Source organism: Pagrus major, chromosome 17 (assembly GCF_040436345.1).
Source record: "Pagrus major chromosome 17, Pma_NU_1.0".
Classification (NCBI taxonomy): domain Eukaryota; kingdom Metazoa; phylum Chordata; class Actinopteri; order Spariformes; family Sparidae; genus Pagrus; species Pagrus major.
In genome coordinates this window covers 25799354-25814380 of record NC_133231.1, presented here as the reverse complement: position 1 = coordinate 25814380, position 15027 = coordinate 25799354, and the positions used below count along the sequence as shown (strand labels likewise).

At 39.6% G+C, this 15027-nt stretch overlaps 1 protein-coding gene across 1 annotated transcript; it reads left to right on the top strand.

Moving 5' to 3' along the window:
- Positions 1–1016: 1016 nt before the first annotated feature.
- Positions 1017–13291, top strand: LOC141011897 (ras-related protein Rab-25-like). The gene is made up of 5 exons (XM_073485238.1): positions 1017–1189; positions 7319–7514; positions 10727–10920; positions 11272–11352; positions 12887–13291. Exons 1-5 carry the CDS (start codon positions 1153–1155, stop codon positions 13003–13005), a joined length of 627 nt encoding a protein of 208 aa, XP_073341339.1. The 5' UTR covers positions 1017–1152; the 3' UTR covers positions 13006–13291.
- Positions 13292–15027: the final 1736 nt, after the last annotated feature.

Here is a 15027-nt window from a genome sequence, read left to right as displayed (position 1 = left end):
GTGCATTTATGACTGTGAGTGAACTTAAGGAAGTGTCCTCGAGCCCATGTAGTAATATCCTTTATCCAATCATGTGTTTCACAAAGTGTTGAACCTTGCCCTATCCTTACTTGTGAGCGACTGAGCCTTGCGAGGATGCCCCTTTCATACCCAATCATGATACTATCACCTGTTACCAATGAGCCTGTTTACCTGTGAAATGTTCCAAACAGGTGTTTTTGGAGTATTCAACAACTTTCCCAGTCTTCTGTTGCTCCTGTCCCAAAATGTTTGAAATGTGTTTTTATGTTTTACATAGCGTCCTCACTTTTTTGGAAATCAGGGTTGTAGCCTAATATGTTGAGTACAAAATTTACGACAGTTTTAGTAACCTTGACCTCTGCAGCAAAGAGAAACTGGAGAAGCATGACAGATGTCCGATCATATAAATAGAAATATCCGGTCTCAAAATAAAATACAACCGCTTATTTTGACAGTGCATTGACAGAGATCTTACTCAAATGTCCAATTACACTAAATGTACAGGACCTAGTCTTTGTGACTGAATGGTGTCATTTTCTCTGACATTCAAGCAGCTTAAGAGGAGACTGATACAAAACAAAAGTCGCCAAAAAACGTTATGTTGCAATAGTATAGAAATATTTTGTAAACTCTGTTTCATTCTGGGTTTCACCATGTAGTGATGAAGCAAGACGACTTGCTTCCTGCTTCCTGCATGCAGTGATTTCATTGTTCCAGCAGGAGGCGCCTGACAGGCCCCGTCAGCTGTACCTGCCAGTCGCCCCACCTGTCCAACCTGCCCTGCACTGTATCCATAACTAGGACACACCTCCACTGCTGCCCCACCGCTCCCTGACACAAGCCCCGCCTGCTGCAGCACAGCAACCTGGATACACTCAGCATGTCTTGTTCAAACAAGCCAGCTTTCTATTAACTCAGATAGGGAAGGGTGGTGAAGGACAGAAAGCTGGCGACTGGCATTCATGTGTCAAAACATCTCTGCAGCCATTTTCTTTCCTGAAGCCTTAAAGGAACTGAGGGGCAGGCTGCTTGTGGTGTGAGTCAGTGTCATCTTACATCCTGCAATCAGTCCCTGGAGTGGTTGAGACGCGGCAGTAAACTGTGGGGGCAGCAACATTGAATGGACAGAATATGGGGTCAGACGAGGCCTACAACTTTGTCTTTAAGGGTGAGTAGAGGTTCTGCTGCTTACCTGAGTTGATCTCCAGGTAAAGTCTTTAAAAGGTTATTTTGTCCTTCAAATTACACTTCCTCGTTATTAACCAGGCCATTTCTAGGAAGAGGAATGTGTGTGTGTGTGTGTGTGTGTGTGTGTGAATGTAATAGATCATTGGTAATAACTGTTCTGTGCAATATACAGTACATTGTAATACACAGATTAGACAGCTCATAACCTGAACTTTTTTTGTCTGTGTGTTAACAGTTCAGTCAGCTGTTTTGGTAAATATTGTATGTAGGTATAAGTCTCAAAACACTTCAGGTGAGTTTCATTATCGTTAGACTAGAGTAAGATCACAATCACATTAGCAGTTCAGCACGTTCTTCCTGGGTAAGTAGGCAGTAAGCGTGCACACTGAGGCTTATTGTTGCAACCAGGATGTGTACTTTAATTCCTGCTTATCTGTAGCATTCCCAGCAGAACAACACTGTGACACAGAGTGTCTGGTTTAAAGCAGTGTATCAGTGACACACATTAAAGTACTTCACTCGTTTAGTAATCTTTCCACATATAACACATCTACATCTGCTCTGTTCTTTGAAAACTTGCACCTTTCACTACTCACTCTATTCATTCTGCACTCCACCTACATGGCATAGTAATCATTTATTATACGCAGCTGGTTAAGCTGCCAGATGGCTCTTCTTAACGGATGCACGAGAGAAGTGAAATTTGGTCCAGGTACAGTGATTTGACATTTTGGGTACAAAAATGCCATGCTGATAAAAGGCACTGCAGGTGAATATCGAAGCCAAAAGTAACTGGTGTCCAAAACATCAAAAAGCATCAGTGGAAAATGAGATGACAGTCAATAGAGCCCCAAAATCACACATAACAAATCTGCCTCGAAGAGCGGATTGGTAAAGATGCAGATCACATAACAACATGCCTGGTTGGAGGGCTTTTGTTGCATGTCATTACCCTGCACCCGAAAAAACTTAAAAGTAGAATCTCGACATTTTTGGAAATATGCTTATTCACTCTCTTGCTGAGAGTTAGATCAGAACAACAACTTGGACATTACATATCCATCTTTTGCTCACATGTTGTAACATGATATGAGGTCTCTGTCTGTGATCTAGATTAATTAGAATGGTTATTTATTAGCATTAATCTTAATTACAAGTCAGATTAAGCAATACCTCAGTGGTTTTAGGGAATGTACTGGTGCAGCAACAAGTCTGAGACAAAATCATTTTGTAATAAAAACCTACACACAGCTATCAACATGTTGTATAAACCCTTTCAACCAACAACATCCTGAAAGCGGCGAAATGAAAAGACAGGGGTTTTTATGTGTGTGTGTGTGTGTGTGTGTGTGTGTGTGTGTGTGTGTGTGTCCAATCAGAAGTCATGTGCATGCACACTTTGACTCTCACAAGCACACTCATCTATAAAAGTCTATTTTAAAGGTGCCATATATAAGAATTGGGCATCTGTCAATCTGCATCACCGTAGCTGCTGTTAGCTAGTTAGCTCAGTTAACTGTGCAGTGAGCGGTTGTATTAGCTGACCCTGCCCGGACTGGGAATTTGGAGCAGTAAACAACACATACACCCCCCCTGTATGTGTTGTTTACTATCTGACTATCACCTCTTGAGGTACAAGCTGGATAAGCAGGAAATGTAATGTAAAAAACATTCTCCAGTCTAAAATCTTTTTTTTTTTTTTTTTTTTCCACAACCATCTGGAGACCCCTGGAAATTAGCTGCCGACCTCCTTGGGGTCACAACACCCAAGGTTGATAACTAATAGCTTAAATGCTCTGAGAAATAAAATATTCCCAACACAGGAAATGAGACTGTCCAAGGAGAGCGTTATGCGGGGTCAAAATAAAGCTACAGCCTGCAGCTGGCTAGCTTAGCTTAGCATAAAGACTGGAAACAGGAGGAAACAGCTAGCTTGACAGAGTTATGTGCGAGACTATTCCTTAGCCAGAAGTCTCCTGGAGTCTCAGACTCCAAGAAGTCACTGCCACCTGCTTCCTGCTGCTCCGCCTGCTTTCATTCCTTATGCTAAGCTAAGCTAAGCTAAGCTAACCGCCTGCTGGGTGTAGCCTTACATTTACCATGCAGACATGAGTGGTATTGATCTTCTCATCTAACTCTCTGTGAATAAGTCTTTCTAGAAATGTCTCTTTAATGGAGGGGGCAGCAACAGAGGAGGAATCCCCCCTTTATCTGTTGAATTGTCAATGTTCTCTCAAAGCTTTTATCACTGAATAAACACGCTCAGTGCTTCTAAACAGTGTGAGCTGTAGTATCTTGAAAGTATGAGCAGGTTTTCTTTCCACCCAGTGATTCACAGATAACAGAGAAACTAATCAGTAAAATCAAATTCTACGGTTTGCGTGGAATGTAAGCCTGCATACGCTCAACCCTCCACACACACTATACATGGACACATTGTAGACGAGGAGTGGAGTTTTTATTTAGTTCCCAAACTCTTTGTAGTATTATATAACATGAGTTAACTTTAATCAAAGTTATCTTCCAAAATAATTCACACATGCTCATGTAATTGTCTATTGAATATACTGTGAGCAGCAGTTCAAGTAGTTTTTCAGTCCTGAAGGTCATAAAAAAACTCGCACAAAATGAAAATTGATTCCTCACTGCAACACATTAAGTTGTTCCCTGCCTCCTCAGGATCAACAAACCAGGTCGCCGGAGAGCTTGAAGGCCTCTTGTCCTGCACAGCCATAGAAACCACAGGCTTTGTTTGCATAAGAAGTTACTCAGTGGTGGAGGAGAAGAGGGGGGAAGCAGCCAGTCTCACCTCACCCACTGGAAAAAGGAGTAGCACAGTGAACAATTACCTAAAACAAGCAGAAGTAGAGCAACTTGTAAAACATTCTGTGTGACTTCAGGTTAAACATACTGTTAGTGAAGAGCTGGGGCCAAGTCATTTTCAAATTGTACCTTTATGGGAGTCAGCAGGCGTTCAGGAAAAACATACCAGTGTTTTTTTAATCTGATTCTGTGACAAGTGATTAGTAAACTCCTGATGACGGTCATTTGTGGCAGTTTAGAAAAGATTTGATCAAACAATCTCATTACAAGGTCCATTTAGTGTACCCAGCTGTGGAGGGATTCTTGATGGTCAAATTAGCATATTTTTTTTGAAGATTTTAAGGACTTTTTGTTCATTTTGTCTAAAGTTGAGGTTAAAACTAGAAAAGAAAACAGTTAAGAAAACAGCATCACCACACAAGGTTTGTTTCATAGCTGTTCTGGCACTTTAAATCACGTCACATGATCTTCGCCCGCAGATCGAAACAGGAATGTGAACTTCTACAGATTCATGACATTCTCCATTTACTGGTGAAGATCATGTGATATGATTGAAAGCTCCAAAACAAACTAAAATGGACTTTGTGGCCGCCAGTGGTAGAAGAAGTTGTTCGGGTGTTTTACTGAAGAAAAAGTAACAATACCACAATAAAAAATGACCCCATTAAAAGAAAAAGCCTTGTGTTCAAAATCTCACTGAGCTTAAAGTACAAATGTATTAGAAGTAAAAGCTTTGTAATGTATCAAAAGTAAATGTACTCACCATAGAAATGGATCCAGTGTTCAATTTATCATATATATATATTAATATATACATTGTCAATGTGAAACAACAGGCAATGTACTATTTTGTAAACGTAACATGTTTAATGTAAAACTCTGTAACTCAAAAGTAACAGTGACTATGGCTGTCAGATTAATGTAGTGTAACGTAGGAATGAAAATACAATATTTGACTCAGCAGATCAGCAGATGACAATATAAAAGTAACTCAGAATACTTGTGCAGTACCGGAGTCAATGTAATTAGTTACTTTCCACCACTGACTGTTGTTTTATATGATTTAAATCATCTTTGCACTATTTCTGTGTGTCATTGTTTCATAGCAAATTTCAATGTAGAGTATGTGAATCCAACTATTTTGATTATTGTATGTTGATAAAAATCTTTAACCAGTATAATTTTTATTTTATAATGATGCTTACCATTCAAAATCTGGAAATGTAGCCGTATTCTCTAAAAATTAGACGTCATGTTCACCTTTTCATTCAAATTGTGTCCTAGAAAGCTGTGTAATGTGTAAAAAGACTGATACCACTCTCATGTGTAGCCTATGAGAAATGTAGCTAGAGCTAGCAGAAAATTAGCTTAGCTTAGCACAATGCTGTGTGAATAAGGTCTACTAATGACTTTTGTGTAGGTGGCTCTTATAACTTTCAGACAGAGACAGGCCAGCTGTTTCCTCGTCTTTCCAGTCTTAATGCTAAGCCACGCTAATCAGCTGCACACTGTTGCTTCATATTTAATGGACAGACGTGACAGCCGTATCCATCTTCTCCTTTTATTCTTGGCGAGAAAGCGATTATGCATATTTTCCGAAATGTCAAACTATTGTTCGAACTCCCATCACACCCTAACTCCATACATAATTGCTGTAGGGATTTTACAAGGACTTGGATAATCTCAGTGATCACAAGCTCACACACCTCAGTATTAAGATTTGACTGTGTCCTATCCAGTTGAGCAGAGATCCCAGTCCTACTGTGTTTGCACAGTTTTGTCATACTTCCCCATCTGTGCCAATTAAGCCAAGCCTGTTTTTCTCTCTGACTCAGCTTCGAACAACTGAAACCCAAACATTAGTCACTGAAATGTACATGGGGGGTGTCTAGTCCTGTTTACCCAGTAGGTAGGTTCCTCTGACCAAGATAAAAGGAAGTGGCAGCTGAACTTGTTCCACCTGATTTGGATTCACCTTACACTCTTAGCGACCGTTTTATTTTCAGAAACAAAGGCTCACTTGTCAGAGGTTTTTACCTCAAAGATTTTCAGTTTTCTAGTGGGGGAAGTGTTTCCTGTGTCTAAGTTTGTTCTTCAGTTTTGAATATAGGTAAAACATCAATCACTCATACCAGCAGTGACGCATGCACGACTGCTTTCAGATGGTTGTGCTGCAAAGCTCCAATGATAACTGAAAACAATGCTTAAGACAACGTAGAACAAGGTTTTACTAAAGTGTTTTCCCCTTTCCTTCAGTGTTTTATATAGCTTCATGTGCATGTAAAAGATCTTGAAAGTTAAGAAGTCAAAGTCCGCACCAACAGAAGCTCATCTCTCCCACAGAAAACGCTGCTCCTGAAACGCCTCTTCAGTACCCCCGCCTTTAATTCCATGACTTTGTGACATCACACTACTGTCACACATTCGCAAAAATGTATGCCTACAAGCATGTAGGAATTGATTTAGCACAGCTGCTCTGCTTGTTAGCGGTGCTGGGTCAGGCATGTGTGAGCGGACTAATCAGAGCAGACTGGGTATTCAGGAGGTGGGGCCTCAAAGAGACAGGAGTTAAAACAGATTGTTCAGACGGAGGGGCGGGATAACTGGTGTGTCTTTTGAGCACTAAAGCATTTAAAAATATTCTAGTTGTCACCCAAAATAATATTATGAACCTGAAAATGTGCATAATATGTCTCCTTTAAAAAAGTCCTCCTCTTCTGCCCAGACTGTTGAAAGTGTCAGTCCTGTCTGTGTTGTTCTTCCTTCATTCCTCACTGTCTAAAATCCAAATAATCACTGTGTATTAGAATTGGCATCTCACCAGTGCATGCTGGAATAGCCTACGGCCCAACAAGATCTTCTGTTATCTCCTTAAACCAATCAGTAATATGATGTATTCTTTTACAGACCAAAGTCACGTAGTGTTCCCCAGTATTTTATTCAACATCTCTTCTCCCTGCATTATTTACTCTGCATGCTTGAGTTAAAGCGATTACTGCATTTACCATGAAGGTGTGGTGCTGTTTTTAAAATAGGACAACATATCCCTGATGGCGTAATTAGCCCCGGACTTAAACAGCTTAGACTGAAGATTTATGGGGCAATCAAGAAAGACACACCTAGACTAAAGGCTCCACTTAAGAGGGGCTTATATTAGGCTCTGTGAATATGAGTTTTGTCTCCTTTATCCAAGAAACACTGGCTTTAGTTTTGCAACAACCAAATCAAACCCCCCAGAAAACTGAACCTTAACACCTGGCTGTACTGTGTTTTGTGTCCTCTGCAGTGGTTCTAATAGGAGAATCTGGTGTGGGGAAGAGCAACCTGCTGTCCCGCTTCACCAAAAACGAGTTCAACCATGACAGCCGCACAACCATCGGGGTGGAGTTCAGCACGCGGACGGTGCAGCACAACAGCTTCACCATCAAGGCCCAGATCTGGGACACGGCCGGGCTGGAGCGATACCGGGCCATCACTTCTGCGTGAGTGTCAAAACCCATCACAGCTATTTTAGATCCATTACAGCCACTCTATAGAATGAATGTTTCATCTGTATCTCTGGGTATTATTGCCCAAATGTGCACATTTTCAAGGCATTCCTGCAGTTATTTTATTTTTAGTCCATCCACATTTTAGTTAAACTGTCACAGTTCTCATGCTCATTACCTGCACCAACCCAAAAAGAAGGGTTGTGCCCTTGTTCCTTTCAGTCCAATTAGGACAGATGGGCATGTAAAGAGCCAGAGGGACTGATCTGATTTACTTCATGGTCTTACTGTGGGTAAAGAAATTGAAACTGATCCAGGCAACCAGTCGATGTGTTATTTAGTAAGCTTTGGAGAGGCTGGTAGCTGGATTTTACCTGACTAGTTGTTTCTCCTGTTTCCAGTGTTTGTGCTAAGCTAACTGGCTTCTCACATTTACTTTACAAAGTAAACATGACATAAAATTGCAGCAGGTTTGTGTCAGTTATGTTTACACACTGACTAGAAACTTTTGTCTTTAAATTTTTTGGAACAGGTTGGACTTCCTGCTGCGCTTTTTTTTTTGCATCCGTCAAAAGCCTTTAGAGGGCTGATCTTCTCTCTTTGATAAGTGAGAGGACCACAAACTCACGTGCTTGACGACTCCATTTTGTCTTGAAATGTGAATTTTGACAACAAATAGAATAATAAATGCTTCGGACTTAGCGTGCAAGGTTTCTGTGCATCACGTTTTTTTATCGGATGACAGATTTAAAGAAAAGCATAGAGCAAACAGACTTTGTGTGCAAAGGCCTAATCCATCTTCTCATCAAACTTGCAGCTAAAAAAAAAATAGCATTTTCCTTTAAGCAGCAAGAAGCAACACAATTTCAAACAATAGGTACAGCCTCTATGTGTAAATCGATCAATCTCTGTGAGCACAGCTGCTTGGAAACAAATTGCCAACGGGCTAATGCAACATTGGATTACCAGACCTTCAAGGTTCAATTAGCAGAGATTTCCTTCATTTCCTAAGGCAACTAATGTTAACGCTATTCATTTCCAGAAAGTTGACGCCTATCTCCCCAGATCCACTTTGTTTGAACCTATCCAACAGCATCCAATCAAGTTGCAGTAGAGAACCATGAAGAACTAACATTAGGTTTCTGATCTCAAGTTGGAAAAAATGATCTGAAAAAATCATTTTAATTGGCTACAAAAACTATGCAGTGGGCTTATTTAGGACTCCTAACTCAAAAGTGTAGGACTTGGGACTTGACTTGAGACTTCAGTGCAAATACTGGAGTCTTCACAGCAATGACTTGGTGCCACTCCTGAATGAAAGTGTTTTATTTCCTCATAAAGAACCTGCATAATCCAAGTTTGACATTTTCCCTCATATGCTATGAATTAGTACTGATGTAACATACAGTAAATGTATGTTATCCTAGCAGATGCACTGTTTTGGAAATTGAACTTGTGATCAAACATGCACACCCGTCCTTTTCTTTTGCAGTTTTTAAATCAACATTTGGTGCCTGTTTTCTTGCTCCGTAGCTGTTGAGTAACCAGTATGTCGGCATCTTAAGGTGGTGCTGTTATCAGCCAAAACACAGGCAAGGACAGGCACTGATCCTCAGTTTCCTCCCACATTACCTGAAAAACAACCAGCACATTCTCGTCTCCTGTCAGCTTCCAACTGGCACATTTAGGCTCCAAAATGCAATTGGTTAGAGCAGAGACGTCTGATTGAACACTCGGCCCTCAGTGGGTCTTCACTTCTATCTGAGGCAGCTCCTGATTCAGGCTTTTTTTTTTTTTTTTAAATTAAACTAGAAGGATTAACAGTGTGGAAAGTGGTTTTAAAACAATAGAACCATGTCAATTTTATTTTTAAGACATGGGGAAAATCTGAGGATATGCTAGACCGCTGGATTAGCTCTTTTCTGACAGCTTGGATTTTGGAGTAATTACTTGCCGACTTATTCCAGTATGCAAATTCTCACTCCCATGGAATTTCTCATTTGTGCTGTAACAAGCAGCTAAAACCTATTAAAGTGGAATTAATTATGCTACTGGAAGAGGGGAGCAGCCATGTAACTGTGAGGGAAGCATTGATTGGTTCATGACTTCAGAGCGATCGTCAGTCATTACATTTTTTTCAGTCGTCAGCAGGAGAAAGTGCTTATTCTCAATGAAGACAGGACAATGCTTAAAGCGTCCATTATGGATCTTTTTATAATAATAATAATGGATCAAATGAAATGTGATATTGGGAAAAGGGTCACTTTTAGTCCTGAACCCTCAGAGGATTATCACCTGACTCTGCAGAGCTTTATGGCATCTGTTCAACTTTTTGTTTTGTGTTTTTCTGGCACGCAACTTAACTGTTTTCATCCACCGTCACTGCTGTTATAATGCCATTTTCAGCCACAGCAGCTGAACATGTATGCCAGCTACCAAGCTCCAAACAGCAGAATGACAAAGTTAGTGTCTCTTTGGTGATCATAGTGGAGCATTTTTCTGCTAAAGAGGCAGATATTTCCCTCGGGAGTTGGTGAAGACCAAAAAAGAGCTAAAAGGACAGTAAATATTGGCTTTAATTGATCAATTGGCCAAAAACACGACTCCCATTGAGTGATTTGTTGCTCTCTAACATCTGAATGATTGTAGAAACCAGCAAAAGCAAGCTAAATTTTGAAAGTATCAACCAAAAAATCTCCTCCAAAACAATGTGAACATGTATTCACACTGGCCAGCAGGTGGATATGTGTTAGCAGCTGGTTCGCTACACTCAACATGCGCTCTTAGCTTTTTTTAGTCTAATAAATACATGAACAAACAACTCTGTTAAATGCCACAGTGATGTAAACACAAGCAATATAGCTGTCATGAATGTACCTCACTCAGAAAACACCACCCTGCGTGGTAGTGGGTGTGTGCTTTGTGCTAACTAGGTTAGCCGCTAAACTACGGTTCTGTAGGAGCACTGAGACGAGGCACTTGAGAACGTGCATAAAGTCACATCCTTTGGACTGTCGCAGAAAATCTGTCCTTAATCAGTTAATACACATTTTTAGTATAAATGTGTGTAGATTGTTAAAGTTTAGTTTCATCAAAGTATTTTCACCTTTATTATATTCTATCACCTATCAACTATACAGGCAGCACCACACTGACACCTGAATGCCACATCAGGAGCAACTGTAACGTTAATCTCCTCCGAACAGGTATTACAGAGGCGCTGTCGGAGCCCTGCTGGTCTACGACATCACCAAACACCTTACCTATGAGAGTGTGGAGCGCTGGCTGAAGGAGCTGTATGAACACGCTAAACCCAACATTGTGGTCATGCTGGTGGGCAACAAGACTGACCTGGAGTCAGAGAGATCCGTGCCCACTGAGGAGGCTCGAGACTTTGCAGGTACAGAGTCAACAGGTGTTAAAATCACTGGAATTAGATTTGTTTTGTTCATTGTTTGTAGTTGGTCAATGGAAACTAAATTAAGGTCAGATTCATTCCTATTTGTTGATTCTTTGTGCCGATAAAAGTGACTTTAATTTCCTATTTCATGATTCAAATTGGTGATTAAAGATGTATTACCGTATGTTGTTCGAGGGGCCAGTACCGCTCTCCAAACCCACATTTCTGTGAGGATTATATATGAGAAGATTAACAGTGAGAATGCTGTGATTTGGGGAATGTAGCTTTAAGAAAATCATAAATAACATATACAGTATGAAATGACTAACAAAGCTTATTTCTGTTTTCTAGAAAAGAAAGGTCTTTTGTTTCTGGAGACCTCTGCTTTGGCGTCAACTAACGTGGAGGCAGCATTCAACAACGTCCTAGCAGGTAATTTATTTTAACACTCTTTCACTCTTTAAATCTGTTGTCCATGTCCAAGTCTGCTACATCCAATACAGTAAGGTTGTTAGTTTACAAACGTGTGGGTGGCCTCCACCCCCTCAGCTCATGGTGGTATGGAGAAGTTCTAGGTCTGGGAAAGATTGACCTTCGATAGTCCGGAGGCAGTTGTTTGACTGACTTACTTCGGGAAGAAAACCCTTTTTTAGTTGGACATAGGGATGGGTAATATAATCTAAAAAGTGTGTTTGTTTGTTTTATACGATGATGGTATTATATCTCGGTATTATAAAAATAAAAGGGATACTCCACTCAAACCTGATTTTGCCTCCTTTCACTCTATTGGCAGTCTAAGGGAACATTTTTTTTGAGGAAGGAAAAAAGATTTTAAATAAAACTTATTTGTTTTTTGGCTTCGAATAGGAATAAAAATGAGGTATAGGCCTACGTGTGTTTTGGGAGGAGTGGCCTGCACGATAATGTAGGTTAATTCGTAAATGTAATGTGATTCTTTTATGAGTTAGACAAGGGATTAGGCACCTCAATAGCATTTATTCAGCAGAAAGCCCAAAGTATATTAATGTAAGTAAGTATAATAGTCAGTGTAAAGTACATTTGCATGCATTAACAACAGACACACATACTGCCGAGGATCACGGAGCAGGAGGAGCTTTTGTGTAACGTTAACAACAGAGCCAGCTCAGCTCGCATTGCAGTATTAAGTTCTTCAAAGAGCAGCGTGAAAAATTAATTGGCTTCAAACGAGGCTTAACGTTCACACAATATCTCTCGAGTCTCCCTTAATACTAAATACTCCAAGATTCTACTCTGCTACAATAGATGCTAGCCACATTAGCCATGGGCGTGCTAGTTCAACAGGATAACCTGCAAAATAAACTTACAGGATTCAAGTTTGAACCCGCTAACGATTCTGCATTTTACGTTGTTGGCCAAAGCAGTACGAAGTAAAATGGAAAGACTTTTCCAGCTGTTGTGGGAACATTTCCATAAAAATAAAGTTAATCCACTCTGTCTTCACTTCCTCAGATGGTAGCAGTAGATCAAAATGTTTGCGTAAAGGAGAAATTGGGGTGCTTTGTTTGTGCCTTCCTCGTGTTATTGGTACCAGAGTAAGGGTTACCAAGGAAAACAGTTGTTACTGGATGTAACTATGGTTCTATGAGTACTTGTTTTGCTCTCTCGCTGCATTTTATCGCAGCCACAGTGAAGCACGTTCATTTTAATATTCTAAAACATTCATCACAGTAATGACAGTATTGCAAAATCCATATCGTAGCAGAGCATGACACCGGTGACGATGATGATATCAGTATACCACCCACCCTTAGTTGGAAATTAACAACTTCACCTATTTTTTAGGTGTTGCTGTCCTTTTCTAATCAACTTTTGTGCTTCATGGCATTCTGTAAAACCTTAAACCTCTCAAAAACACTGCAGCTTCTTTCTATCCTACCATGATGTATTTTATATTTATTTATAATATATACATTTTCTGCCATAGAGATTCACAAGAGGGTGGGCAGTAGTGAAGGGGTTCGGAGCTCCAACAGTGCCGTGTCCTTGAACAGCTCCAGAGGAGAAAACACTGAGGAACAGAAGCCGTGCTGCAGGAACCTCTGATCACGAGGTCCTTGAGGATCCCAGGAGCCTCAGGGTGGGTGACAGGGCGAACTCCTCCTTCACCCACAACCCTGTGCTAGAGCTCGACGAGAGGCGGGCGACATGCCATCTGCAGGTGCCACTATCAACGGTCCTAGCTTAAGTGATGTCACTTTGAAACGACTGATTCACAAGTTTTACAAACTGCGCGGTGGCAAGAGGTATTCAAAAAGATGATTATGTGAATGAATGCAGCTGGAGACCAACATCAATCTTTTAACAGTACCTGCTGACTATTGAGCATAGGTCAAAAAAAAAAAAAAAAATTGTGTTACCTGTAAGATGATATATTTATAATCCATGCAGAGAATTGGCATAACGCAGATGCACCATGGCACATTTAATGTTGTAAATGTAGATGACACATTGGTAAATATTGTGCGTATGGACTATGAGTCTTGCTGTCACTGCCGTGTGTTGTGCTCCAGCTGATCTAAGATGAGTCTGATTTCATTTCTGTTGAGAAATAAACAATTTATGGAGACAGTTGCTCTACTGCGTGTTATTTGTGTATCATAAGAAAACATGGGCTTTTTTCACAGAGGACTTCAGTTTCAGTGTGCATGCTGACTCACTGTCACACTGTCACGGCTCACTGGAGAGCTTAGAGCACAGCCATTTTAAATGTTATTAGGAACACCTGCGTATTTACTACTGGGACAAGTCAAATGCCTGCAGTGATACAAGCAATTGAATTTTCAAGTAATTAGGGTTACCAGATGAGTAAGGATTGCCACCTCAGTTCAAGTGAAATGTGAGTTTTTAACAACATTAACACGCACACACAACACTAAACTGACAATTAATTTGGGAAGTTCAACTCTATGGGAAACACCTTATTTTTTTAAGAGTTAAAGCCAAGAATTAAACCAAATTTGGCCATGGTCTGTTTCTGACAAGGCCTTTCTCAGACTGTTTCACATCAAATGCTCAGCTGCGTCATAACTTAACAAGTACGGAAGTATATTGATGCCACTATATTGTTGTTATAACATAAAACATGTCACATTATAACAAGACATTTTCATGTTATACCAAGATATTTTTTACAATATATGGTATTTTCTCATTATAACATGAAACATTTCGTATTATGAGAAGATAAACTGTATATTGTTATCATACGAAAAGTTTCTTGAGATAACAATATAAATTTTCACGTGATAACATCATACTTTTAATGTTATAACAATAAGTTATCAGGGGGTAAAATTAAAGATAAATAGAATATTGTTATAACAAAGTTTCTTGTTATAATGTGATACGTTTGTATGATGTAATCGTGTGAAAATATCTTGTCACAACATCATGTTATAACATAAAACATTTAATGTTACAATGTAATAACTTATCGTTATAAAATGTTTCACACTATAACATGATACCTTAAAGTGTTCTAGAGTTTAACGATTATTTATCATTATAATACAAAACATTTAGAATTAATCAAGATATTTTCATGTTATAACAAGATATTTTTAGAATACATTATCTCATACATGAAAAGTTTCATATTATAACATTTCATTATAAGCTTTTAATGTTGTGACATGATGGAGCTGTTTCTTTTTTTGGTGTGGCAGCAATACACTAACGTATGACAGGAACTTCATAATGAGGTCTGAAAATACGTATGACTTCAACATTACAACAAATGAAGTCAGACATAAATAAATGCTAAAAAAAATGCTGAGACAAATTAATTTTAGATGTACAGGCAGGATGACGATGATGCATGAATGAGTGCACAGGCTTCTTTAAAATGGCTGGGGAGACATGATAAAAATGTTGTTCCTTCCTGCTGCTAATTTAATAACAGTAAAACCAAACCAGCTGTCAGTGGATTCGCTGATAGAACGAGAGTTAAAGCAATAATGGCCTTTTATCAAACACCAGATATCAGCCAGTCTGTGTTATCCATGTCTCCATGTTTGATGTGAAGTTTAAAGTTCCTTGGTGACACAGCAACATGAAAACACTGTA

What these genes read in the sequence shown, in the direction of transcription:
- LOC141011897 (XM_073485238.1), top strand. Translation starts at nt 1,153, where the DNA reads ATGGGGTCAGACGAGGCCTACAACTTTGTCTTTAAGG. An exon ending in CTACAACTTTGTCTTTAAGG is followed by an intron (nt 1,190 to 7,318) that starts GTGAGTAGAGGT and finishes TGTCCTCTGCAG; the next exon opens with TGGTTCTAATAGGAGAATCT. An exon ending in GGAGGCTCGAGACTTTGCAG is followed by an intron (nt 10,921 to 11,271) that starts GTACAGAGTCAA and finishes TCTGTTTTCTAG; the next exon opens with AAAAGAAAGGTCTTTTGTTT.